Raw genomic sequence first — 27,888 nt, 5'->3', positions numbered from 1 at the left:
TGATATTCTCTCTCCTGTTGACTGAAACTAAAAAAAATAACATCCTTTTAGTATGTGGTTATAAAGTACTTTAAGTTTTCAGCTATTCTTCTAAATCTAACCTCCTGTGTTTCAGTTTCCCTTGTTAAAATGCATACATATAAACAGTTACTATAGTATGCATACATTTCTTCTCAGTACTTCACAAAATATCTCTTCAATATCTTCAATATCTCTTCAGCACACATGTGTACAATATGGCATACAGTTCTAATACATCTGTAACACAAGCATCTTACATGAAGCATGTCGACATTTGCAAATGACATATAATTATTTACAAAATTTAAGATAGCTGGGCTGACAGTATCTCATTTCATGACACGGCCTGCAACCTCGAACTTCTTCAGATGGCACAAACACAGGTGAACAAGTTCAATACATCAATAACTCCCTCCAAAAAGCACTCAAATTGAGCCACCAATCCGTACAGAAAATTAATTGAAAAATCAATTAAAAATTTAAAACTATCATAGGTTGCCTTAAGAAGTGTATAGAAAATACTGAGGTAAGAAAAAAACACACGTATAAGACTAATTTGAAAGTCTCTACTCCATCTACCAAATAAATAATTCCTACTGCCTACCCCTAAATTTAAAGTGTCTTTGTGTTAAAACGAAAATATGTAAGTAAAACAATAATATGACAGAAATCCAGTAAACCTCATTTCTTAATGGCTGTCCAACACCACCATCTGGTGTTTAAAAATCTTAATTGCAATTGTGTAAAAATAAATTACAAAAACATGAAATGTTAAAACCCCTAAAATACATTACGTCTACTAATAAAAAAATAAATAAATAATATGTCATAGATAGTACGTTAATGGTAAATGTTAAGATCTGGTAGATTTTATTCATATTCAGTTTTCATTGGACTATTGGCAGCTCTCTGTTTTTTTCTGGTACTGGGAAGTGCCTTTGTGATCTTTTTATTGGTTGTGGCAGCTTCACTGTTGTCGGTTTTGGATACTGGGTTTCATGTTGTGTGATTATCTTTGAGATCTACTTATAGGTTCATAGAGGGTTACTAGGCTAATGGTCCTAGGGCCTTTACAAGCTTAGCCATGTAGAAAACTCATGTATCCTAATTGACCATAGTTAGATGGTCATTTTTGCAGAGCGATTCTATGACCAGCATGGACTACCATTGTCCATGAGGGACACAGGTACCACCCTCAAAATTAATTTACAGTCACTCATCTAACTGTCAAGGTTTCACTTAAATAGGGTCATTGAGGAGCTCTGTTTCACGTGAAGTGGGAGCTTATTCCAGAGGAGCGGCAATCTCTGGGAGCTATAGCTGTCTCTCCAACATGTTTTTTTAATGTCACAGGCTAGGATGAGATCCCTGGAGCAAGTGACTCTTGTCCCATTTGATTTGCAGATGTGTAGTATTTCCATTGGGGCATAGTCAGAGATGCTCTGTAGGCCAGGCACAGGTCACCTCTCAGCAGCCTGTATGATACAGAGTACAGTGACGGAGCCTTCAGTCTTTTCATGTAAGTCACATTTTGGAGGCCTTGGATTCTCTTGGTTAGAAACCTCTGTGGTCTCTCCAGTTGCTGCAGGTGTCTGGTGAGGTACATACAGAAGGGAGCACTGTACTCAATTAGTGGTCTGATAATGGTAGAGTACAGCGGAGTTATAATGTCCTTAATCTTGGATGTGATGCCCGTATTTATGAGATGCACAATGTAGAAGACTTTCCAAACCACTCTGGACACATGGTGATCAAAGTTTAGATTACTATCAACCTGTGTTCCCAAGTCTCACTCCATTGGGATTGGGCTTAGAGGGGTGCTATCTATATCATAATTAGCAGGGGCTACTTCTTTGCCAAAGGGGATAATGAGGCATTGTTTTTGCATTTACTTTTAGTTTGTAACTTTGGCACCAATCATTTGTCTGTGTTAGCCCCTTCTGTAATATGTTTGCATTGTTGGGGGACTCAATGACTGCACCCAGTTTGCAGTCATCTGCAAACTTGGTAAGCCACAGACCGTATATATTCACCTGGACCTCAGAGAAATACATTTCAAACAGTAGAGGGCCCAGCACAGATCCTTATGGTAACCCACTGGTAAACTGGTCTACTGGTGGAGGTGGACTCCCAACTCTGACTGTGTGCATTCTGTCAGTAAACCAGTTGGCTACCCATCTACTGACGTACAGGTTAACCCCCAGTTGGGAGAGTTTCTCAATCATCCCTGAGTGGGGGATTGTGTCAAAAGCCTTGGCTAAATCAAGCTAGGTGGTAGTATTGCTTTGCCCTCATCCAGGGCTTTGGTGACATTCTCAAAGAAGTGCATCTACAATTGATGAAACCAACCTGGGTTGGGTCAAAAATTTGAAGGTTGCCTGTGTCCTTGTTGATAAATTCCATGATGATTCTTTCCATGGTCTTGCAGATAAGGCTTGTTATTCTTATGGGTCAATATTTTCTGCGGTTGGTTGATGGACCCCCTTTGAGCAATGGAATTACTGTTGCTGTTCTACACTGTGCCGGAATAAAGCCAGTGCTCAGGCTATGGTTAAAGAGAGTACCAAGTGGTTCTGCTAGGTCTTGTTTTAGATTGTTTAGTAAGCAATCTGGGATGTTATCTGGCCCCATACAGGCCACGTATTTGGCCTTGAAGAGCACTTGTTTGGCCTTGGGAAGCACTTGTATGACCTGTTCTTTGGAGATGTTCAGTAGAGGATTAGTGTCAGGAATTCTTTGGAGTATGGCTGGTGGGCACAGGGGGTTGAAGTTATTGCCAAATCTGTCAGCTGGAGGGATGGCAATTTCCTCAGGTTCAGTGTGAGTGGTACTGTCCACTTTAGGTTTTGGATGTAGCTAAAGAATGCCTTATGGTTTTCTTTAGCTAGGGATGCTAATTTAGTCTCGTAACTAGCCTTAGAGGACTTTACAAGATGTCTGATTTGCTTGTGCAAGCTGCAGAGGGTATTCTTCCTCTGCTGAGCAAGTTCTCTCCTGTTCTTAGATATCACTTTCTTCCTTTTGTTATTGAACTTATTTATACTTCCAGTCCACCAGGGCCGCGGTGGTACGGCGGTAGCACTGTTACCTCACAGCAAGAGGTTCTACCGTTTGATTCTCGGCGTGGCTTGGGAGTGCCTTCTGTGTGGAGTCTGCATGCCCTCCCCATGGTTGGGTAGCATTCGAAAGACATGCGTGCATAAATGGGCGTGCCTTCGTTGAAGGTTGGGCATCGAGCTGGCACCTCGGCGTTTCGTAAAAATCTACTGCCAATCATTAGTGGACCGGCGTTCCGCTGTGGTGACCCCTTACCGGGAAAAAGCCGAAAGACAAACAACAACATACTTTCAGTCCAACAGGGTGACTTGTTTTTTTTTTTTTTGGGATGACCTGGTTTTAGTCCTGTCAAGTATAGCTGAGTCAATACATTTGTTTAAGTGGCTGTACAGGGCTATTGTGTACTCTTCTGCATAGGAGGCATTGTTGTCTGTGTTGGCAGGTGCTTTGAAACTTTTTATACCATCACTTTGTAGACTATAGTTTGCTTTTGCAGGAATGTTTCCATTTTTTTTTTTTTTTTTTGCTCCTGTGGGAGTGTCAAGTCTGATCTTTACTTCAATCAAGATTGATTTTTGGTCTTACCTTACCAGGGAGGACAACACAAAGGGAGTAGTGCAGTGACCCTCCATGTCTGTGAACACTAGGTCTAGGATATTTGAACCCCATGTGGGGGTGCAGACCAACTGTTCCAGGGCATCTGAATTAACAAAATCTAGGAACCTTCACTCCAATGTGTACTATGACGGAGTCATAATGGTAAGTGTTGCTGAGTGACTTCAGTGAGTGCGTGATTTGACAGATCCTGGCACCTGACAGGCAGCTGACTGTGACCTTCTCCTTGTCCAACCTGGTGAGGGGGACATTTGTGTGTCTCACTACTGAGTCACCCATGACTAGGACATTAGGGTTTGAGGTGTTTTGCCTTAGGGGCTTAATTTGTGAGACATTGATATGTGTGTTGCTATGTGTATTGGTGGATTATGTTCATGTACCGTTATGTGTAGGTTAAAGCTGGAAAAAGCTAATACAAGTCACGTATTGCTACTGCAATAAATCCGTTTATTTGGTAAGTGCTTTCGGTGGTACAAATATTCCACCTTCATCAGACCAAGAACAACGTCTAACAAATACATATATATACTCCTGTTACTCAATTAATTATCAAATTACCCTATAAATCAATCAATTAATCAATGAATAAATTAAAATACATTATTTAAATAAATGGTCATAAAACATTGCAAGAGCATTGTTGACATCCCCTTTACTAACTGCATAATAATGCTCGTATATTCTCTGTCTTAGTTTCCGCTCGGTCTTGCCTACATAAAATGAGGGACAGACTTCTATTAAGGTTATTAAATGTAATATTGACCATTGTAGACTTTAAGTAATCCCTAGTAGCATTTATCATGTAATTTATCGTGAGATATATTTTTAAAAAAGTTTTGTGAGTTTAGTATGGTTTATAGCATTATAATAGTGTGTGTTCATTGAGAGAAGATGTTTTATGACCATTTATTTAAATAAAGTATTTTAATTTATTCATTGGTTAATTGATTGATTTACAGGGTAATTTGATAATTAATTGAGTAACAGGAGTATATATATGTATTTGTTAGACGTTGTTCTTGGTCTGATGAAGGTGGAATATTTGTACCACCGAAAACGCTTACCAAATAAACGGATTTATTGCAGTAGCAATACGTGACTTGTAATAGCTTTTTCCAGCTTTCTCCCACCACTCCACTTGCTTTTTTTCCATTTAAGTAGTTTTTTTTGTTTTTTGTTTTTTTCATTATGTGTAGGTTATTTGCACTTGGGAGGTCTCTGATCTTTTGCTAGGCTCAAGTGAGTACTGTATGTGGGTTTATGTGTCTTGATTATCTTGTGTGACTGGAGAGGTGTGTGTGCTGACAACCTGTTTGATGCTTTCATGTCTTGTTTATTGCTATGTGAGATGACTGGTTCTAGTTTCATAGTATAGTTACATCCCCCACATACTGCATTTGTTTGCTTTAGGAGCAAGTGGTTGTCAGTATACATGAGGCAACTGGTACATTGCCATGGGATGCCCATGTCAATCAGGCTGATTGCAGAAATGTTGGGAAACCGAATGTCCACAGTACCAGGTAATTCTTAAGTACTAATTTGTGAGATGGCAAATTAGATCAGCTACTGCTCTGGGATTAACAAGGGGAATTATTCTATAGAAGATCAAGGATGAAAAGTGGAGTGATGCTGCTCAGTTCTCAGTTGAGTTACCTGCAGTGCAGAAGTGTGCAGTGCAGCTGCATTATCCGCAGAGCAACAGGGAACCTGGGAGGGTTTCACGGACTGGTGTCCAGGGAAAAAACAGTATCTAGGGGTTTGCGTCTATAAAAGGCATCGCTAACTCCCGTTGTGCGGTACACGGCAACAGGCAAACGCAAGGCTTATATACAGGCAAAAGTAAGCAGTTTTAAACTAGTCTGTCAATGGGAAATTACACAATGATTCTTCCTCCAGCAATCCCCAAACTCAGACAAGGCTATATCCACACTCCTCTGCCACAAGGGTGCAGGGGAGCCCTTCTTAATGTAAGATGGCTGGATATGAGTCAAGTGTATGAAAAATAGGCTAGATTCAGCAAGTCTGGATCTAGTCTATGCTAACAAAGCAATATTTCCGCTCAAAACAAGCAAAGGTAATAAGCAGGCACAAACAGAAAAAACAGACAAAAAGGCACAAATCAATGCAGTAAACCAGTAGACTACAGATAGAAAATTGCAGATCAGCTTAATTTCTTGTTCTTAGCTTTGGATGGCTTGGATTCAAACAGAAACACACTGGATCTCCTGCAAAGGAAGCCAAGCAGTACTACAGACAAGTATGTGGACTCTGGGTACAATCAAGGAAGGTTTCTAACCATTCTTTTCAGAAGGCACTTTGGTAAGTTGGTGCTAAGCCATGCGTAGCAGGATGTACTGGTGCTTAGCTGTTTGTAGTGGGCTGCATTGGTGCTAAGCCATATGCAACAGGATATACTGGTGGTTAACCATTTGTAGTGGCCTGCATTGGCACTAAGCCATATGCAGCAGGATGTACTGGTGCTTAGCCATTTGTAGTGGGCTGCATTGGTGCTAAGCCATATGCAGCAGGATGTACTGGTGCTTAACTATCTGTAGTGGGCTGCACTGGTACCAAGCCATTTGTAGCAGGATGTACTTGTGCTAAGCCATTTGTAGCAGGATGCACTTATAGTTAGCTGTTTGTAGCGGACTGCATTGGTGCTAAGCTATATGCAGCAAAATGTACTGGTGCTTATCCATTTGCAGCGGGCTGCATTGGTGCTAAGCCATATGTAGCAGGATGTACTGGTGCTTAGCCATTTGTAGTGGGCTGCACTGGTGCTAAGCCATATGTAGCAGGATGTACTGGTGCTTAGCCATTTGCAGCGGGCTGCATTGGTGCTAAGCCATATGTAGCAGGATGTACTGGTGCTTAGCCATTTGCAGCGGGCTGCATTGGTGCTAAGCCATATGTAGCAGGATGTACTGGTGCTTAGCCATTTGTAGTGGACTGCATTCCTCCCTCCATTTATTTCAGATTTGCATCCACCATATTCATGGACTTGCTGTTCACAATAGTAACTGCAACATCTATATACATGCTATCCCCAAATTCTCCTGCAAATTCCCGCATATGCACTGCTGCTTGTCCTGACATTTTCTTTCCATCCAATAAAGTTCACATTCGTTATGTTTGTTCTTCATCTGATTGCTTTGCTTTGGCCGCCAAACAAACAAACAAATAAGAGTTATTTGTAATGACACCAAGGGGACGAGCATGTCATTCTTATAAAATTACTTTTCTCAGTTTCCAAGAAAAGTAACTCTTGTCTTCCAAAAGACAAAAAATGTAACACTCTCAAAAGATTTGTTCCGTTTCCTGTTCTATAACTGCTATGAATTCCACTTTTACAGGTGTTTTTAAATAACCTTCAGCAAGTGCATTTTTTATAAATTGCAGCATTTATTCAGCAACATCGAGCAAAGATATTTTTGAATGTTCATCTGCCACACTATGGCTCTCTGAAATTCTATACACAACCTGCTACCCAAAGGCTGAGAATGTTATTGCCATCTCCAGATACACGCTGCTGTCATGGTGGACAGGCTGTTATGCTCACCTCTAGTACACTGTCTAACCAACTTAAAAGTTCTACCCAAAACACAGCAAAATCTTTTCTTTCTTTAGAAATTAAAACATAAACTTTTTTGTACTACATTAGAGTATGTTGACTTAACAAGGCAGAGTATTCACGTAGTGCAAGCAATTGGTCTCTTCTCATACGTATGTATGCCTTCCATGATGACATAATGATTTACAACTCAGCAAGAGCCCACTCTTTGATTACAATGAGTCAGAAAATCAACCACCAGATTTAAATATAACAACTCTATGGTCACACAAGCATAAAGAATGGAGAAACCTCTCAAAAGAAATGAACTGCTATCACTGCACACATGGAAGCCACACTGGTGGTTGTTTCACATGGAGAACAGCTGTTGTAGAGCTGAGGTTTGCCGACTTGTATTCGGTGAGTTTGAACTTCCTCCTCTTTGCACTCAACAAGTAGTAGGGCTATCATATGCATGACATTAAACTACAACTCCTACGTTAAGGCTACTACTGGTGCGGTCTGACTTTATTGGCCTGAATGAGTTGATAACGACTTATAAAATCAAGTAAGCTATTACTATGCATTCAAAAGACATTGAGTTGGAAGACTTGTACGTCCCTACGAAGTGATCTGTATATTTATAATGATGTCATCATCCAGGACCATGTCTAGCTGTTCTTTTCAGGCAACACTCTTGTTTTGGCAGGGTCACTTCTGTTCTGTTCTGTCCTAAATACATTTGCTGGTGGGCTTGTTTGGTTTATAATGTAGAAACACACTCTCAAACATTATTAACTTTTTATGTCTTAAATGCATTTTGTTCCTGGCATTTCCAATGACATGGAATCTCTTCCTTTAGGAATCCGTGCACGAATGCTGGTACTGTGCTCTGGTACGACACATACTTGCCTAAGTAGTCCATGAAGCCAAGAAATGTTTACAACTCTTCACACAAATGTGTGTGTGTGTATGTGTGTGCATGTGGGGGTGATCACAAATGCATCATAGATTGTTTTTACCATCTCATCTGTACAACAAATCCATTTGTTGCCTTACAAATGCCGGACTACTCATTCGCAGACTTGCCAAATAAGCATTCCACTCTCAGATCACACTTGTACAGTCTCTGCAGTGTTTTCTACATGCATCTAAGATTCTCACTGGTTGCCTTTCCAGTGACTAAAGATCATTAATATACACTACCATGTTTAAATCTTTTAGTGTTTTCCAAAATTCTTTAGAAAATGGAAGGTACACAACTTACTTCAAATGGTTTCCTATTATGCATAATCCGCTGTTTATATTTACATTATCGAGAAAGAAAGTTTGGTGATAACAAGACATTAAATTTGGATTAGAAAAAAAAAAGTGTTATCAGTCTGCAGAGCTCACAGTAAGACACTATCCGGTTCGATTCTCAGCTAGAATGTCTTCTGCATGGAGACATGCGTGAATGGGTGTACCTTCATTGAAGATTGTGCATCAGGGCTGGTAACTCGGCACGTAAAAATCAACTACCAATCATTAGCGGACCGGAGTTCCGCTGTGGCGACCCCTAACCGGGAAAAGCCGAAAGACACAACAACAACATCCTGGTAATGGATATGTTTCTTAAAATCACCGACTCTTCCTTTTTATTACCGGAACAGAAGGTACAGCCCACTCAATGCGCTTCATGGGACTGAAGGTTTTCAGCTTCAGACCATTCTAACTCTATCAGCTTTCTTTTATTTCAGATAGCAACAGCTGAGTTCCACGAACCTTGAAGAAACATTCAGATTCACCAAGATGGAAGCTTGCACATCACCCAGCGTTCATCTCGAAACACTTCAGCATTCATTTCCATCATTTCCGCTGATGACATAAATTATTTAATACAGTTTAACTCCCATCCTTTATCCATTTTCAGTGTGACACAAGCTTGTATAGTCCGTTCCTTCCACACACACAGCAGGACTATTTTCTTTACCACTAATGGGAAGTGTTACTTTTGCTTTTCATAGCACAATGGAATCATAATCTGAACTAACAGTGGCAACATTTCTTCAGTATATGTTTTAAATGCTGAGGCACAGAAATAACTGATACTTATGTCCCTGTAGAAACTTTCATCCTTTATCAGGGTATGTACACATACCCCATAATAGCTGCCTATGGAAGACTTTTGGTTTATGTATCAAACTATTTTTCCACTTGAATTTTGATTTATATTTGATTGCTGTCATTTACCAGAAAGAACTTTATATTCCTTGTTGGATTCCATCAAATGCTATTGTTATGTTGGAAGACTGTCTTAATATCACTGTTGCTGGTTTGATGAACACTGTGTATACTTTGAGGAACCCTGTTACCAGTTTCAAGACTGCTCCATTCTTTCCAAGGAACATTACTGATGGTCACAAGGAATGTTATTACTCAGTTTTGGGGATTTTTTATCACTGATTCTAAGGAGTGACATTATTTTATTGTGTCCATGGACAGTTTGTTCCTGGTGAGCAGTTGTGGCTTGTCTATTGGCTTCATAGACCACTGCTGCATACTTGGTTTGACATCCTTCAGAACTTTAGCTAACCAGGATGCTTCTCCTAGACCATCTTATTCAGGCTTCACTTGCTGTACATTTATTTCTGCTGCAGGACATTTTCCAGTCCGTTTGTGGTTGGCTTAATCATAGATAAGAACTAGCAAATGATAGTAAGACTTTCAGTGTTTTGCATATTTATGAAGTGTTTTTATTGGATTTATTGACTGAGACAGGAGATGGAAGTTTGAATGTTTTTCAGCTGAACTGGCTTAGGATCATAAACATTTTTATATTTATGTCATATAATTTATAGTTTATTATTGCAATTAGTTAAAAAAATACAGTTTATATCTAAAATATGTAGTCATATCAATGTAAACATTTATTTCATTGCTTCGCTTCTTCTTTTATAGGCTCATAGGTTCATAGGTTCATACTAGGCTATCTGCCCTAGAGCATTTATAAGCCTAGCCAGAATGTGTTTGGCTTTCACCACCCATTTTAAATTTATTTTGCTATGCCCGTTTTCAAGGTTAGTATACTGTGCCTCTGTCTAACAGTGACACAGAAGTGATACCAGGGGTAAACCTACGATCTCCCATCCACTCATCAAGATTCCTCTTGAAGAGAGTCAGTGAGGGACTCTGCCTAACCTGGACTGGGATTTTATTCCAGAGTGAAGGCAGCCTCTGGGTTATGAATCTGTCCCTCCAGCATGTCCTATTTATTTCAGTGCTGAGGTTCAAGTCTCTTGAGCGCGTAGCTTGATGGGATTTGGATTTTCTGAGGTGCAGCATGTCCATTAATTCCGGGTTGGACATGGCTTTATACGTCAGGCACAGATCGCCTCTGAACAGGCGGTATGCCACTGAGTAGAGCTAGAGTTTCTTTAACCGGGCAGCATATAGCATCTGTTTGAGCCCTTTGATCCTCTTGGTGAGGTACTTTTGGGGTCTTTCCAATTGCTGCAGGTGTCTGGTAAGGTACATCCCAAAAGGGGCATTGTACTCAATTATGGGCCTGATGAGGGATGAGTAAAGAGGCACGATGACCTCCCCTGATCTAGATGTGAATCCCTTCATGATTAGGTGGGCTATATAAAATGTTTTTCTAACCACTTTGGCCATGTGGTTGTCAAATAAGAGATTGCTATCAACTTGGGTCCCCAGGTCCCTAATTACTTCTTCTGTACTTAATGGATTACCACCTATGTGGTAATTTGTGGGCACTTTGTTTTTGCCAAAGGGGATGACTATACACTTTATGGCATTTAGCTTGAGGCCATGGCTCTGGCACCAGTTGTCTGTTTCTATGAGGCCCTTTTGGAGGATGCTTGTGTCGGCTGGAGAGTCGATTATGGCGCCCAGTTTGCAGTCATCTGCGAACTTGGTCAGCCACAGTCCTTCCGTGCTGGCCTGTACCTCCGAGAAATATATACCGAACAAGAGAGGGCCCAGGACTGAGCCTTGTGGGACACCACTTGTAACTGGTTTGGAGTCTGACATGGCTCCAGCAATTCTAACCATGTGGGTTCTGTCCTTGAGCCAGTTTGCAATCCATCTAGTGACATAGGGGTTTATATTTAAGCTGGTGAGCTTATCTATAATGCCCGAGTGGGGTATTGTATCGAAGGCTTTTGCGAGGTCCAGGTAGGCTGTGTGGACCACCTTCCCCTCGTCAATGGCCTTGGTGACGGTTTCAAAAAAATCAACCAGGTTTAAGAGGCAGGATCTGCCCTTAAAGCCAAACTGGGTAGGGTCCAGTGTCTGTAGGTCCCCAATATCTTTATTTATGAGGTCCATGATGATCCTTTCCATAGCTTTGCAGACCAAGCTAGTCAGGCTTATGCGGCGATAGTTTCCAGGATCTGTTGAGGCACCACCTTTATGGAGAGGGACCACTGTTGCTGTACGCCACTCTTTGGGCACATATCCTGTAGTAAGGCTGAGATTGAACATTAGTTTTATGTTTGGGTTTAGCTCTTCTTGGATTTCATGTAGGACGCAGCCGGGATCACCGTCTGGTCCCATTGATGCTGTGTTTTTTGCTTTGGAGAGTGCGGCTCTTACCTGAGCATCTGAGATGTCAGGGGGGCAGCACTCTGCTGGGATAGATATTTGCCCTTTTGGTGGGGGGGAGAGAAGTTTGCACTGAACCTGTCAGCTAGGATGTTGGCAATGTCTGTGGGTTCGGTGTATTTTTTGTCATTTTGGACTAATTCTGAGTATATCTGGGAATTACCACCCAGGTTCCTAACATAACTAAAGAAAGCCTTGTGATTATCCTTAGTGTCCTGTGCAATTTTTCTCTCGAAGCTGGCCTTAGACAATTTTATGAGTGCCCGTAGTTTTTTGCTAATACTGATCAGTGATGCCTTCCCTTTTTGGGATTTGCTCTATCATTTAGTAGCTTCCTCCTTCTATTGTATAGTTTGTTTATGGCTGGGGTCCACCAGACAGGACGTCTGCCTTTGAGTTTATAAATTCTAGGAACCTTTGGGCTAGGGTGTTGGAGCTAAAGTAATGCTCCCAGTCTATGTCTGGGTAGTTGAAGTCGCCCAGTATAATGGTGTTTCGAGAGACCTTCATATTTTCCAGTGTTCTCAGGAAGGCCGAGTGGGGTTCCTGGGTTTGGGAGGGTGGTCTGTAGCAGGCTATAAACTGGAAGGCAGTTTTACCCACTGTTAGTTGCACATGGATAGTCTCTGATGCTTTGTGCTTTGCCACCAACCTGGAGGTGTGGGTATCTTTGATGAATATCGATACTCCCCCCTCCTTTTGTGGTTCGGTCCAAGTTTTGGGGCCGAAAAGCATGGTATGAGGTATAACCTGGTAGTGCTGGGGTGCTCTCGGGAGCCCTGAACCAGGTTTCTGTTACTGCACAGATATCGATGTTCTCCATGCTAAAGAGAGTTTTGAGTGCATGCATCTTGAGGTTTAGACTTCGGGCGTTGAGTAGCATTACTCTTGGTTTCTTATCCCTTGTGATACCTATGGAGGTGGGTTTGTCTTTTGAGCCTTGCCTAAAAAAGGCACTATGGGGGTAGCAAGAGCCTTTGCCAATATCCGAAAGCCCAGGGGTGACAGGTGCAAGCCGTCCCTAGCAAAGCATCATGGCTTGTTGAGCATATCATCCCAAGCTGACAGGCATTGGATCCCCTTTGAATGACACCAATACTTAAGCCAATTGTTGAAATTGATCATCTTGTCTTCATATTGTGGCATCATTCTAGGTGAGGGTAAGATGCTGCTCAAGGTCAGGGTCATACCGGCCTGGGCTACATGCTCAGAGAGCTCCTCTATGTCTCTTTTCATGTAATCCAGGGAGGTATTGATCATCTTGTCTTCATATTGTGGCATCATTCTAGGTGAGGGTAAGATGCTGCTCAAGGTCAGGGTCATACCGGCCTGGGCTACATGCTCAGAGAGCTCCTCTATGTCTCTTTTCATGTAGTCCAGGGAGGTACGTCTCAGGTCATTCACACCAGCATGGACAATGACTGAGTCATATTTGTACTTGCCTTGGAGTGACCTGAGTGCTTGTGTTATGTGGCGGATCCTAGCACCCAACAGGCTGCCCACCGTGACCCTCTCCTTGTTCAGCCTGTATAACAGTGCTTTGTGTTAAAGATCTATAATAAAGTTGACGCTGAATTTTATAAATGTATATCTAAATAATGCTCTTCCCTTATCATTTAATACTGAAAACATTGGCTTTCTACTTCTCTGGTAAAAGCCATTGCAATTACCACTCACAAATCTATCTCTTAGTGTTTTGTCCAAATTTGAACCAAATTACTGGACAATGTTTGAGCTCAGCAGCTTATAACATCATAGTTTCACTGGCCTTGTGATTGCGATAATTAAAATTAAATTTCTCCTCAGTTATCAAATAGGGGATGCATACAATCCTTTACAATTTCAGCAATTTGTCTCGAGTATTTACCTTTTGGTTTCAATGGCCAGACAAGATTCTGAAATGAACTACACATGAAACTACCAATCAGGCAGTCTAATGTTGCCATGTGATTATCTTCACCATGGTCACTCAGCACAAACAAATGCACATTTCTCTCATTATACACTGCCCATGACTACATAAAGCTATTTTTTCACTGTGGCAATACTTAACATATTTAATTTCCACTTTTTTCCTTCTTGTTGTAGTACACTTACAAATAATATACAAAGAGACAAATAATATACAAAGAGACTATGCATACAGCTGAGGTACATTTTATTATATCCAAGCTCTTGCACAGTAACATTTTATATGGGAGGTGGTCTCACTTTTATGTATGCAAATCACTGCTGTTAGACTGAATGGAAAAGTTCAGTTTACCACAAAGGTGTCATCACATTCGGATAAATGCAACATGTTATGGCTGACAGTGTAAAAAGCTTTAGTGAATCCATGATATAAAGGTAACCACTGACAGAAAAGTAGCTTAACTAATTTTGTTATTTTTATTTATTTATCCTTTGTTGACCAAGTTAGTCCCACTAGGCTAGTAGACTCTTTTCAATGGAGACATAAGGGGGTATTTATACTACTAGGGGGAATTTATCCAGAGCATCAAGGAACTTCCCTTACCCTTTTCATTGTAAGGGGGAATGTTTTTGCTGCTGCACTTCCTGTTTCTGTTCCTGGCTCAGAGGCACCTAAGAGAAGTTGTGAAGTAATGAAAGGAGGAGAGCTGCTGTGTTGGTGCTAGCAGTGTGATTCTGTCAGTCGAACAGCGAAATGCTGAAAAGTAAGTGGATACATACAAACAGTATCTAGTTGACTTCAAACCTTAAGATTTTGAAAAAGCTGCTGTAACTGAAATTGTTTCTGGAGGTTTGCCTGATGAAAAACTTTGGTTTATTGAACAAAGGTGATCTTAGAGAAAAGTTTAAGATTTTATGGTCAGAAATGATGGAAAAGGCTTTCAGAATAGTCAATGAGTGGGAAGTTGGACAGACATTACAGGTTGGATGCAGTCTGGAAGTGTATGCTGATGCAGTTGGAAAAGCAAAAGGTACTGTAAACCTTATCAAAAAGAAAAAAAAGGTTTGCTGTTCATAGAAGAAACAATACACAGATATTTTGTAGGGGATAATTTGGTGTTAACTTTGGGTTTTGAAGCAAAAGACAACAGATTCTTGATTCATTTTGGGGAAGAGACATTTTGTGACTTGACATTTGACACTGAAGACTGCTAAGATTTTTTTTCTAATTGTGAAAAAAAAGGACTGGAATGAATGTATATTTTCTGAGCAAGGGACTCGGCTAAAAAAGTGTTTGTTCAATTTTGTACTGATGAACAAGCAACAAAGAAATAAATCCAAACCAGCCCAGAAGTTGAAAATGTTGAAACACAGGTGCCCAGTAGGAAGGTAGCTGGAATGAAGAAGTTGAACCACGACAAAGTAAAATCTTCTTTTTTAATACAAAATGGTGAGCGCTTTCGCAATGGTAACCCATTGCTTCATCAGACCAAAGGGGTGTTTGGAATGGGGTGGGAAGTGGATGCTATTTTAAAATATGAAAATGTGAAAAAGCATTTACCAAATGTTATATTTGTAGATGCTAACAGAGGAAGAATTAGGTATCTGAGACAGCCAAAAACATATTTTATGAGAATTTCAATCATCTGATAAATGAGTGTACAAAAATAGGATGCAATCAATGTGGGCAAAGAGGTCATATGATGAATAAGTGTAAAAAGGAATGTAGAATATGTAAAAGTGAAGAACATTTTTGGTTTGATTGAAAAAGAATAAACAATATAATGTTGAGAGGGATGATGAAAATATAGTAATGCCCAGAAAGTAATGAAGGAGCAGGGTAAAAAGGGGGGGGGAGGTGGTAATGAAAAACAGGATGAAGTAATAGAAGATGACAGATAAAAAAGTTATATTTTAGGAGGATAACGGTAACTGTACTGAGACTGTTAAAAATAAAGAAGAAATTGAAAGTGATACGTCAGACATTTATGAAAGGAGTGGTATGGACATTAGGAGAATAAATTAGATAGGTGCAAGGGTAAGGGTGAGGAAAAGAAGATTTAAAATACACAAAAATTTAAAAAGAAAGGTAAGGAGTACTTTTTGATGTGTTTCAGTCAATGAAAACAGTGTAAAATCTCACTGAGGATCAATGCATAGTTGTACATAAACTTAGAAAAATATTACATTGGGGCAAGAATAACAAAATAAGAAAAACATGTAAACTACTTCCCTTAAAAAGAAGGAAAAGTAATAATTTTAGAGTGCTTTCAGTAAATGTGAATGGTATTTTTAATACTGTAAGAAGGACAGGGATACTGGAATGGTGTGCAAATGTGATGTAGATATTAATCTTATGGAGGATGCAAGAGTCTACGCACATGAAGAAAGACTGCAAACACAAAAATTGTGGGGTGGAAGCATAATATTGAATTTAGGAAGTGAATGTTGTTCTGGACTGGCTGTATTGTGTACAAAATTGTAAAAAACACTAGATGTAATGTTGGTAAGGATGGTGATGTTAACTGTTGTCGATGGGAGGTGCAGATAATGTGTTCATATATTCATAGCATTATATGCATATACAAATGGCAAGCAAGTAGAGACTCTGTTTCATCAAATATTAGATTATACACTGGTCAACATGAAAATTATTATTGCATAGGACTTTAATTATGATTTATTTATTTATTTATTTATTCTACATTTGTTGACCGGGAAAGTCCGACTGGATACATGTCCATTTTCAGCGGCAGCCCGGAGAGAAATTTAAGGGGAAAACATAAAAAAAAATAGGAAAACATGTTAAAAATAGAAGAAATCATAAATTGTGGTACATTAACTGGATGGAATAAAAGTCAATGGACTTATACAAAAGGGGCAATTGGATCTGAAGTTGATTATTTTGCAGTTTTGGAAGGTTTGGGTGTAGCAGATGGCGATACAGAAGAGACAGTTTTTTTTTCAGATCATTTAGCAATATGGATGGAGGTGATGAAAGAAAGGGAGTATATTACAACAGGAAAGGGGATAAAAAAATAAATTAATAATTATGGGCTGAATTAGGAGAGTCGGAAGCACTGTAGTTATGGAAGGATAATATAACCATGAAGGACCTATATAAAAACTGGTCTGAATGGTGAAATGAATTTAAAGAGAAATACAAAGAGGTTTTTCCAGTGGCAGGATGATATAAGAAAGGAAGAAAAAATGAAATATGGAAAGATGTATAGCAATGTATTAGAGAACTCAGAGATGAATACAATATAGTATTATGATATGGAAAAGGAATATATAAAATAAATCACGAAAAAATAAGGCATTACTATTTAAGCAGTTATATTATTTACAAGGGAGAAGGGAGGCAGTGTCTGCACATTTGAATAAAATAGCAAAGGGTATTAGTATAATGAGAGAAATGAAAAATGTAAAAGGACAGGTAAAAAGAGCACATGAGCAAATTATTAGTATTGTAGTGCAGCAAGCAGAAAAGGAGTTAGAAAAATAAATAAGGCAGAATGGAAAGTAAAAATAAAATAAATCAAGAATGAGTTATGTAAGAATTTGAAAAAAAGAAAAAAAAGAAATGTACTATCTGTGAATTGAATGAAGTACTTAGGAAAGGAAATGTTGATTCAGTATTAGGTCAAGATGGTTAATATGTGAAATGTAAAAGAAGTTAAGGGAATGGCAAACAGAGTGTTTTGTAAATGTTTTAAATGAATGGGTGAGAAGGGGGGTTGTTTATGAAGACTTTCACAGTGGGATGAAATGAAAAGAATGAAATAAAAGATGCAGACCCAGCACATTAAATAATACAGACTATAACATTTTATGAGAGTAATACAGAGGCGAATGGGAGGAAGGAAGGATGAAGCATATTATGGAAGAAAGTACAGATGGCATAAAAGGAAAGCGATGCCTGGAATTATTATTGGTGGTTTGAGAAGTTGTGAATGATATTATAAGTAAAAGGAAAGTTGTGAAACTTAGGATAGGTGATATTAGTAAGGCATTAGATACAGTAGGACATACTATTTTGCGGGATGTTATGTAAAAGTATGGAATAGGTAATGGAATTAACAGATGTGATAATGAATGCAATAGTGAATGAAGTAGCTTATACCATGAAAGATGCTGGATACACGATGCAAAAGGAAATGGTGATTCCAGTTATTTTGACATATGCAGATCATATAGTTGTGGTTGTTAACAAAAAAACATGGATAAGAGAAGCGTTGGTTTGTCTGAATAGATATTTAAAGGAAATGGGAACAATTTGAATAAAGATAAAAATAAGGGTCTGGGTGATGTGAAAATTGGAGAGATGTATTTTTCAATGAATAAAGTATCTTTACTGAGGATAAAAACTGGGGAAAATGATGCAGTTATAAAGCAATGGGAGGGTTTAAGAACAGAAACGAAAGACATACGTCTTATGTGGAAGATTTATAGATTAGCTTTCAAGAAAAAGATTTATCTTGTGAATTCTGTTTTTCATGGGAAAACAGCATATTTGTCAAATATTTATATGAGCCCAAAAAATATGAAAAATAAATTATGCAAGGAGTGTTTTCTTTCACGTGGACTTCAAGATTAAGTGCTTAATTAAATGTGTTTATTTTTGTGGAAAGGAAGAGACAACAGAAGATATTTTTTGAAATGTACTGGTTAAACTGTGAGTGAAGAAAAAACTTTGAAAATATTAATGAGAAACAATATAGATATAAATATGATTATGTATGGCTATTATAAAACAAGAAGAAAGAATATCTGAAAATAGTAAATAATTGATTTAATTTAATATGAGTTATTTGGAACAAAAGATTGAATGAAATTTTGTTTAACAGGAAATGGATTCTGGCTAATATACTGCGGAAAATTAGACTGTGGTTGTGGAAGACAAAGTGGGGGGTCAATTATGGAAGACTAACACTGAGAACGACATATTGGAATGTGTAGATACGTACCTGTAAATATGTATAGTTTGTTACTTACATGTTATGTTGTGTTATGTAAGACCCCACTCTTTTTTATAACTGTGGTAGGATCTTTTACATCCACCTGAGCTACCAGGAACTCAGGCAGATGCAGCCTTGGTATAACATCTTATCTGAAGGACAAGACACTCCGGAGTGTAACACCCCTGTTATGCTACACTGCAGAATCAGCAATCCATCTACCTGCTGTGGGAATAGAACCCACAACCTTCAGCATCAAAGTCAATTATGCTACCTGTTGTTCCACTGACACTCCATCCTCTTTTTCACATAAAGGCAAATTACTTTTGCTACTCTAAGTCCTAGTTGACTTTATCAAAACTTGTTGAAGTTTTCCCAGGCTTCTTCTGCAGAAATAACCGTCTGTTAAAATCAAGGCACAAAGATCAGTAAGTCTACAGGAATCCTCTCTGCTCCTCGCTGAAGCCTCTCCCCAGTGATACGCTGCAAAGTGCACTGTTCTTATCAACTTGCCAAACTTAAGTGAGCAAAAGGCACACACGGGCTTATATTAACAATGGGAAAAATAAGGATTTACAGTCAAAACAATGACTCATAAAAGAAAGAACCACAATTCGATGAATTTCTGTAGAAGGTGAACCCCCCACACACAAACTCTTTATCTCAACTTTCCCGTGCTGTATTCTATTATATATTATCACCTCCATGGGCACCTCAAGTTGGACAATAATTCTACTCTGCTTCCAGCGTTTCGATCAATTACAAAAATGCTTTTTTTAAAGATTCAAAAGACCAATTGGATCAAGAAATGCTAACTAGAGACAAGTATTCCAACAACTGAGGTTACAGCTCTAAATTGTAGAGCTGATATCTGTCCCTGAGAACTTCCTTAACAAAGCGTAAGGTTACAGCTCTGAATTATAGAGCCGATATCTGTCCTTGAGAAAGTACAGTTGTGTACACTTACCATAAATGTAGATGTTCGAGTGTATTCACTGTTGCAGTCATCACATTTGGGTTATCTGCTTGCAGTAGCCCTCAGTCGGCCTAATTATCAAAGTCTTAGGTCCTGCGTCAGTTGCTGTCTCATCTTCCATGACGTCAGGTAGTCAGGGGTATAAAGTATGCAGCCGACGCCATTACATCAGTTTTTCTTACCCCAGATGTCAGGTGCCCCCTTAATGGGAAGCAATTAAATATATATACAAGGTTACACCTCCAATAAAAAAGCAAATACACCAAAAAGCTTTAAGCATAGTAAAAAGGAATAGAGGTATAGCCAAAAGAGGTCAGGGGGTTGGAGGAAGGGTAACCAGGACTGCAACAGTGAATACACTCGAACATCTACATTTATGGTAAGTGTACACAACTGTACTATGTTCTTCGTGTTTCACTGTTGCAGTCTTCACATTTGGGTGGATTCCCAAAGCCAAGGAAGGGAGGAGGCAATAAGAGAGCATTATGACCAGCTATAAGGCCCTGCAGGACAGCAGTGGCAAAGCCAGCTCTGGATTTAGAGAAAAATGGTAAATGATAATGTTTGGTGAACGCATGAACTGAGCTCCAGGTAGCAGCTTCTAGAATGTCCCTGGTAGGAACACCTCTGAGAAAGGCTGTAGAGGTAGATGCAGCCCTGGTTGAATGTGGTCTTATCCCCTGTGAGATAGGTTTTCCATGGTGCTTATAGCAGAAATGAATGCAATGGCCGATCCATTTAGAAATGGTTTGCTTTGAAATGCCCTTCCCCTCTGCCCCTGCAGCAAATGCCACCAGCAGCTGTTCAGATTTCCTGAGAGGTTTAGTCCTGTCCAAGTAAAATCTAAGTTGTCTGTGCACATCTAAGGAGTGCAGTATACGTTCCCCTTTGTTCTGTGGATTAGAAAAGAAGGTTGGCAAATGAATGGACCGATTAAGAGACACACTGGATACTACCTTGGGCATGAAGGAAGGATTGGTCCTGAGGGACACCCTGTCCGCATGAAAGCTGATGAAAGGCTCCACTGGCATAAGGTCCTGTAATTCAGACACCCTTCTTGCTGAAGTGATTGCTAAAAGGAAAGCTGTTTTCCAAGAAATTAATTTTAACTCTGCACTTGCAGCTGGCACAAAAGGAGGTAGAGTGAGTTTTTCCAATACAAAGTTAAGGTCCCAGGCTGGAGTTGGGGCTCTCCTGGGTGGTCTTAAGTTTTTGGCCCCTCTGAGGAACTGCTTGAGCAGTGGATGAGAGAAGAGGGGTGGTTCCGTGTTGGAATGAGCTGAAATGGCTGAGACATGAATTTTGATGGAGGAAAAGGAAAGGCCCTTGTGAAGCATCTCAGTTAAGTATTGAAGAATCTGAGGTAAATTGGGCGCTGCTGTGCCCACCCCCTGAGTTTGGTTCCAGGAACAGAATATTTTCCATTTTTCAGCATACGACTTTCTAGTACTAGGCCTCCTTGCCTCCAGAATGACATCCAACACTTTCTTACTGAGGGATGGTAATGGAGAGATCAGGTAATTAGCCAGGCTGCCAGGTTTAGGGTTTGAAGCTGAGGGTGCAGAATCTGGACCTCCTGCTGGGACAGCAGGGTAGGGGTCTGAGGCAGGTGACATGGTACCAGCAGTGACACACTGTGCAAGAGGGGGTACCATTGTTGGCGTGGCCATTCTGGTGCAATCAGTATCGTCCTTGGTTTGTCCTGTTTGATCTTTAGTAGTACCTTGGGAGGAGAGGCAGAGAAGGAAAGGCATAAACTGATAGATTTTTCTAGGTGAAGGACAGGGCATGCACTTTCCAAGCTTGTTTGTTGGGAGGCCTTGTGCAAAATTTGTCCAATTGGTAGTTCTGGGGGGAGGCAGACAGGTCTATCTCTGGGCTCCCCCACTTGTTTATCAACATGTTGAATGTCTTTGGTTCCATTTTCCACTTGTGTGGGTCCATGAGATTTCTGCTTAGTTCATCTGCCAGTGTCTTTAGCTTTCCTGTCAGGAATTGAGCCTGTAGGTGCACTTGGTAGCTCAAGGCTGTGTTCCACAGAGCCATGGCTAGTCTGCAGAGAGGGTATGAGTGGGTTCCCCCCTGCTTATGTACCACATAACAGTGGTGTTGTCCGTCTTTACCATTAATTGTCCTGGAAGAATGTGGTCCTTGAAGGCTGTCAGAGCATTCTGTACAGCTAACATTTCTTTTTGATTGATATGCAGGTGATTTTATTTGGGTTCCATTTGTCCTGAATGCACTTCCCTGCCAAGTGAGCCCCCCTTGCATAGTCTGACGCATCTGTTGTTAGGGTTTGGGCAGCAGGGGGTAGAGTGAATGGCAGTCTCTTGTTTTGGTGGCAGGCCTCTGCCCACCAAAGGAACTGTAACTGCAGGCAAGGTATGATAGGAATCATTGCTTCTAGATCCTGATAATGTTGACACCATAGGCTTTTTAGATGACATTGTAGTCTCCTCATATGTAGTCTTGCATATGGAATTAGTAGAATGCAGGAGGCCATGAACCCCAAGGCTTGTAGTATTTGTCTTGCAGATAGCAGGTTCTTTGTGGCCACTAGTCTGAAGTAAGTTGTCAAATGAATTTGTTTCTCTGGCGTGAGGAAAGCCATCTGGGAAGTTGTGTTCAAGCTTGCTCCCAGGAATACAATTTGTTGCCAGGGTACCAGATGTGACTTATTTTCGTTTATGGTGTACCCCAGACAAGTTAGCACCTTTTGTACAAACACCAGATGATTCAATAGTATGTCCGGGCTTTCTGCCTGAATTAGACAATTATCCAGGTATGGGTGTATCTGAATATTTCTTTGCCTGAAAAATGCAATTACTGGAGCTAGCCATGTTATGAATATCCTGGGTGCAGTAGATAAGCCAAACAGCAGTGCTGAGAACTGATAGTGCAAGAAGCCTGCTTTGAAGCGTAGGTATCTTCTGCAAGATTCCCTGATTGGGATGTGCAGGTAGACTTCCTTTAAATCCAGTGTTGCCAACCAGGCATCCTTGCCTAGCATAGGAAGCAACTAGTGAAGCGTTAGCATCTTGAATTTTGGGATCACCAAAAAAGTGTTTAGGACAGAGATATCCAGGATAGGACACCAGGAGTTGTCTTTTCTGGGCACCAGGAAAAGTCTTGATAGAAACCTTGTCCCCTTTCCTCTTCTGGGACAGTCTGAATAGCCCTTATACTTAAGAGAGAGAGAACATGCTTTTGAGCCTCTGCCCCCTGATTTGGGGGTAGATCTAGCCAACCGTTTGGGGTTGGTAAAGTGTGGAAGTGGAATCTGTATCCTTTGTAAACTATATTTAAAACACATTTGTCTTGGGTAATGAGTTCCCAGTTTTTTGCCTGCAGAGCAATATTTCCCCGTAAAGGAGCAATCAGTTGAGAAGGGCTTGGAAGTTTTAAAGTTAAGTCATTGAGACAGTTTACCATAGGGGGGAGTCTTACTACTCCCTGTTTTGGAAGTGGGAGCCCCCCACTGCTTAGTCCTGTGCATACCTTGGGACTGAAGCCTGAGTGTTCTGCTGGTTCTGGGTTTGGACTGAGAAGGCCTGGAAGAGGCAGGAAAGGACCAATTCTTAGAGGGCCAATGCCTACTAAATCTTGGAGGCTGTACTTGCAGGAAATATTTAACAGTTTGCATACATTTAGTTTTTTTCCCCATCTTTTTAAGTACTTCTGCTTTGTTGCCAAACAGGCGGTCCTGGTTTAAGGAAGCATCCAGCAATTTAGCTTTAACATGATCTGGCAAAGATTGCTCCTTAAGCCAAGCATGCCTTCCAAGTACAGACCCAGTGACAGCAGCCCTGCAAGATGCCTCTAGTGAATCAAAACTACATTGCAAAGTATGTTTTCCAACTTGTTAAGCAAAATGCATTAAATCCTGTAAATCCTTATTTTCAGCACAGTCAGGAATCAACATCATTTCCTGTTTAAGCAATCCAATAATATGTTACTGATACTTTAACATATGAAATTGACAGTTTAAGGCCCTAATGGCCAAGGTTGCAGAAGTGTATACCTTCTTACCCCATCTATCCAGTGCCCTGGAATCTCTATCAGAGGGGGTAGGATTTTTCGCAGTAGTAGCCTAAATGCCCTTGCGTCCCTGTGAAATGGTCTCAGGAGCCACAGTAGGATTTTTAAAGAGGAAATTGTGAGAGTCAGGAACCCTGTAATATCTATCTGGTTTTCTGGGAGCAGGAGGTAAGGAGTCAGGGGCCAAGCTAGATTCCGAAAAGGTATCATCAACAATGTCCAGTACAGGGGGGATAGCTAAAGGCCTGTGTTGGGGCAGGAGTAAGAAATCCCTAAGCCTCTTTTTAGAATCAGAGTAATCCTGGCTTTCCCAGCGAAAACGCTCCCTAAGAGTATGCAAGGTTTCATCAAAAGAGAAATCCTCTGGAGGGGGTGCAGACGGAATAGAGTCCTCTGCATCAGAATCCTCATAAGTAGATAAGGGTAAATCCTGGTCATCAGAAGAAACAGAAATTTCAGAATCCTGATCAGAAGAATCATAAGCAAATTCAGTCCTAGGTCTCTTAGAGGGGGAAGGTTGGCTTCCCCTAATTACAGTAATAAGGTCTTCAGCCATTCTTATCATTTGTTTTTTAGGCATAGAGGCCTGACCATACGGTCTGGGCATCAGTTTTCTAGGCATGGATCAAGTTTTAGGCCTTGAAGAAGAAGATGGTGTCGGTTTAATATGCAAGTGATTAGGCCTGAATACACCCTCAGAAGCTGGTGCCTGCACAGTTGCTCCAGACCCATCCAAGGTAGAGACATCCTCAGGTTCCAAAGTTGAAGCATCTCGCGGCATACCTGACTCCGAATGGGTCTCAGTAGAGGCCTGCGAATCTGAAGTAGCGGGTATCAGGGGCTGTGAAAGTGCCTCACTGAGTACCGGCTTACTGGCGACTAGCTTAGGAGACACATCGTCGGCAGCTTTGGACCTAGGCAGCCTGTCTCTGTCTTTATCTTTGCGTTTTTTCAGAATGTCGGTAGTTGGGTGGCTTACCGAAGCCATATCTGGGTAATTGAACCGAGTACCAAAATATTTAGAAGTGTAAATATACCAACAACGAATAGTTCGTTGTTTAAATAAGGCACAAAACTGACAGCGAGGTACGTCGTGGTCAGGGCCTAGGCAAGGAATACAGTACGTATAAAAATCTTTATGAGGTATTTGCTTTCCACAAGAAATACAATTATTGAATTTTACTGACATCAGTTTAGAACAAGAAAAAGTTGAAGACTTTGATTCTGAAACTTGAAAATGAAAATTTCAGGAGTCGGCCGACAGGCACTTGCGAATTGTTTCTGCTTTGGGCACCGCATGGCAAGAAAAACTGATGTAATGGCGTCGGCTGCATGCTTTATACCCCTGACTACCTGACGTCATGGAAGATGAGACAACAACCGACACAGGACCCAAGACTTTGATAATCAGGCCGACTGAGGGCTACTGCAAGCAGATAACCCAAATGTGATGACTGCAACAGTGAAACACAAAGAACATCTTCCTTTGCAAAAAAGTAAGTTTACAGCTCTAAATTAGAGCTGATAGCTGTCTCTGAGGTTACAACTCTGAATTATATAGCTGATATCTGTCCCTGAGAACTTCCTTAACAAAAAATAAGGTTACAGCTCTAAATTAGAGCTGATATCTGTCCCCGAGAACTTCCTTTGCAAAAAGTAAGGTTAGAGCTCTGAATTAGAGCTATCTGTCTCTAAGAACTTCCTTTACAAAAAGTGAGGTTACAGCTCTGAATTTTAGAGCTAATATCTGTCCCTGAGAACTTCCTTTAGCAGCCTTCTTTCCTCTAATCACAGAATGTAAGAAAGAGACGGAGAGAAAAGAGGATAAAGAAGTAACTTAGCTGTACACCCCAAAGAGCTCAGGTATAGAATTCTGAAATTTATTTTCCACTAACCCGAAATTGTCTAGAAGCTTGCATATATCAAAAAGTAAGGCTGTCAGAAAAATAAATGCAATATACTGACATTTCCCTTGAGAGCTGATAAAATAAGCATCTTTTTCATAACAAATAACCCAATACTATATTAATTCATTGAGACAGGAAAACACTGACCTTGTGTAAGGCTTGAACCCAGGACACACAGACACACAGACACACACACACACACACACACACACACACACACACACACACACACACACACACACACACACACACACACACACCTGCATTCTGTGCAGTTGTCACTGTTATTGAACCAACAAGGAGTTTCTGGACAGTTAAACACCTGGTTTTGCCAACAGCAGCTGTTTGTGCTTTTAAGTAGAAAACCACCATGTAGGTGGTTTTAAACATACAAGCATTAAATGCAGAACAACTTTAGGAAGACCACATTTTATCTTTTGCTATGCAATTTAAACCACATCTTCAGTTATATAGATCCAATTTCCTTCAAAAGCTGCATGTACTACTAAACAACCTAACAGCCTAAGGCTCTCCTTCTGCTGTTTAGCAATGTAACCACCCAGAGCTGTCCAGCTACCTGATATCTGCATCCTGGATCTACAGTGCTAAGTACCTACACTGATTCTTTTCCAACAGTAAGAGTACCGTGACACCTGTTTGTTTTATCTTAAATCTCAGCAAAATGTGCATTTCTAATGTAAAATTGTAACTATTGAGATATCACAGGGATCACTACTGTCCCTCAAGGTTTTCATGTATTAGCTACATTCTTGTCCACCCGCTTAGTACCTCATTTACTATAGCCCACCTCTACCATTCCAGTAAACACCGACATCCATCTCATTGCTTAGATGTTATGTGCAGTATAAGTTCTCTCACTTAACCTTCATCCTCCATAAGTGATGTCTGTGTGTAGACTTTACTGCCCTAATAATATACGTTTCTTCTTTTTACCTGCATGTTCCTTTATTCCATGTCCATTCGCTGTACTTGACCATTGCGATTTTCATGGCACAGCTGTCATTCTTACCTCATTCCTAGGACCAGGAAGTCTTCCATTCTCTTTCACAAACTGGTGAAGAGCTTGAAAAGCAATGTGTAAACACTGGTGTCTTTCAATTTTCCCAAAATCACTAGGTATGATATTTGGTTCCTTCAGTGCCTCCTCCAATGGTTTCTGTGAAAAAAAGTCATCACTTGTCAAAACAGAAGTTAAACTAAATTAATTAGAAGTTTCTGGAAAACACAACACTCTGGTTCTCATAAGAGAATACATGATTTTACTTTTAACATATTCAATCCTGTTAAAATGCTCATTATAACAACACAGTCAAGTGACACATTTGGTATGACCAGCAACACATACTTTTGTAAAATATTGGGAAATAAGACATTACTGAAAAATCTAAGTGCTTTAATCAGCTGAATACAAGTTTACTGGCACTGCAGGTTCTGCACAAACAAGTTAAATACATATGTGGTAAATAATATGCATAATAAAGGAATCAATAAAGAAATATGTGGAAAAGTGATTATGGGAGATACATCCAGTCCACAGTATGGCAAGAAGCGATCCTGAAGCAGTGTGGACTCCAAACAACACACAGTACCCCATACAGACTCCAAACAATACACAGTATCACATATAAACTCAAAATAATACACAGTATCATATGCATGTTCCAAACAACACACAGTATCACATACAAACTCCAAACAATCAGTATTACATAGAGACTCTACACCACCAAACAACAGGCAATATCACATATGAACTCCAAACAACACACAGTACCCCATATGGACTCCAAATAACACTCAGTACCCCATATAAACTCCAAACAAAATACACTACCACATACAAACTCCAACCAACACACAGTACCCCATACATATTGCAAACAACACATAGTACCCCATATAGACTCCAAACAACACACAGCATCCTGTGATATTTTTTATTCATGTGTTGACTGGAAAAGCCCACTTAACATAAATATCCCTTTTCAGGGGTCACTCAGTGGTATTAACTAGCTTAGAGCCACATAGTAGGCAAACAGTGATGGAATGGATTAAACCTGCATCGTAGATAATGGAAGCATCTCATTAATGCCGTAATCCTTTGTACAAACTGTTAAATATTCGATAACGTGTGCCTTCTGTACATTTGTAAAATTCTACCGCAGTTTCGGTTGTAACAAATACATATCCTTGGTAGGGATGTAAAAGTAACCTGAATTTTATGTT

At 40.2% G+C, this 27,888-nt stretch overlaps 1 protein-coding gene across 2 annotated transcripts in view; it reads right to left on the bottom strand.

Annotated features, from left to right (window-relative positions):
• Window positions 1-27,888, bottom strand: part of LOC122807796 (ubiquitin-like modifier-activating enzyme 1) — a 2,541,412-nt gene that overhangs the window by 1,996,502 nt on the left and 517,022 nt on the right. For both annotated transcript variants that reach the window (XM_044078854.1, XM_044078853.1), the window contains exon 9: window positions 26,672-26,818. In XM_044078854.1, coding sequence (XP_043934789.1) covers window positions 26,672-26,818 — 147 coding nt within the window. The remainder of the gene's footprint in view (window positions 1-26,671; window positions 26,819-27,888) is intronic.

Source organism: Protopterus annectens, chromosome 7.part1, assembly GCF_019279795.1.
Source record: "Protopterus annectens isolate FY-2018-M chromosome 7.part1, PAN1.0, whole genome shotgun sequence".
NCBI lineage: Eukaryota > Metazoa > Chordata > Ceratodontiformes > Protopteridae > Protopterus > Protopterus annectens.
The sequence above is the reverse complement of the archived record's forward strand: the minus strand, read 5'-3'. Positions and strand labels throughout refer to the sequence as shown.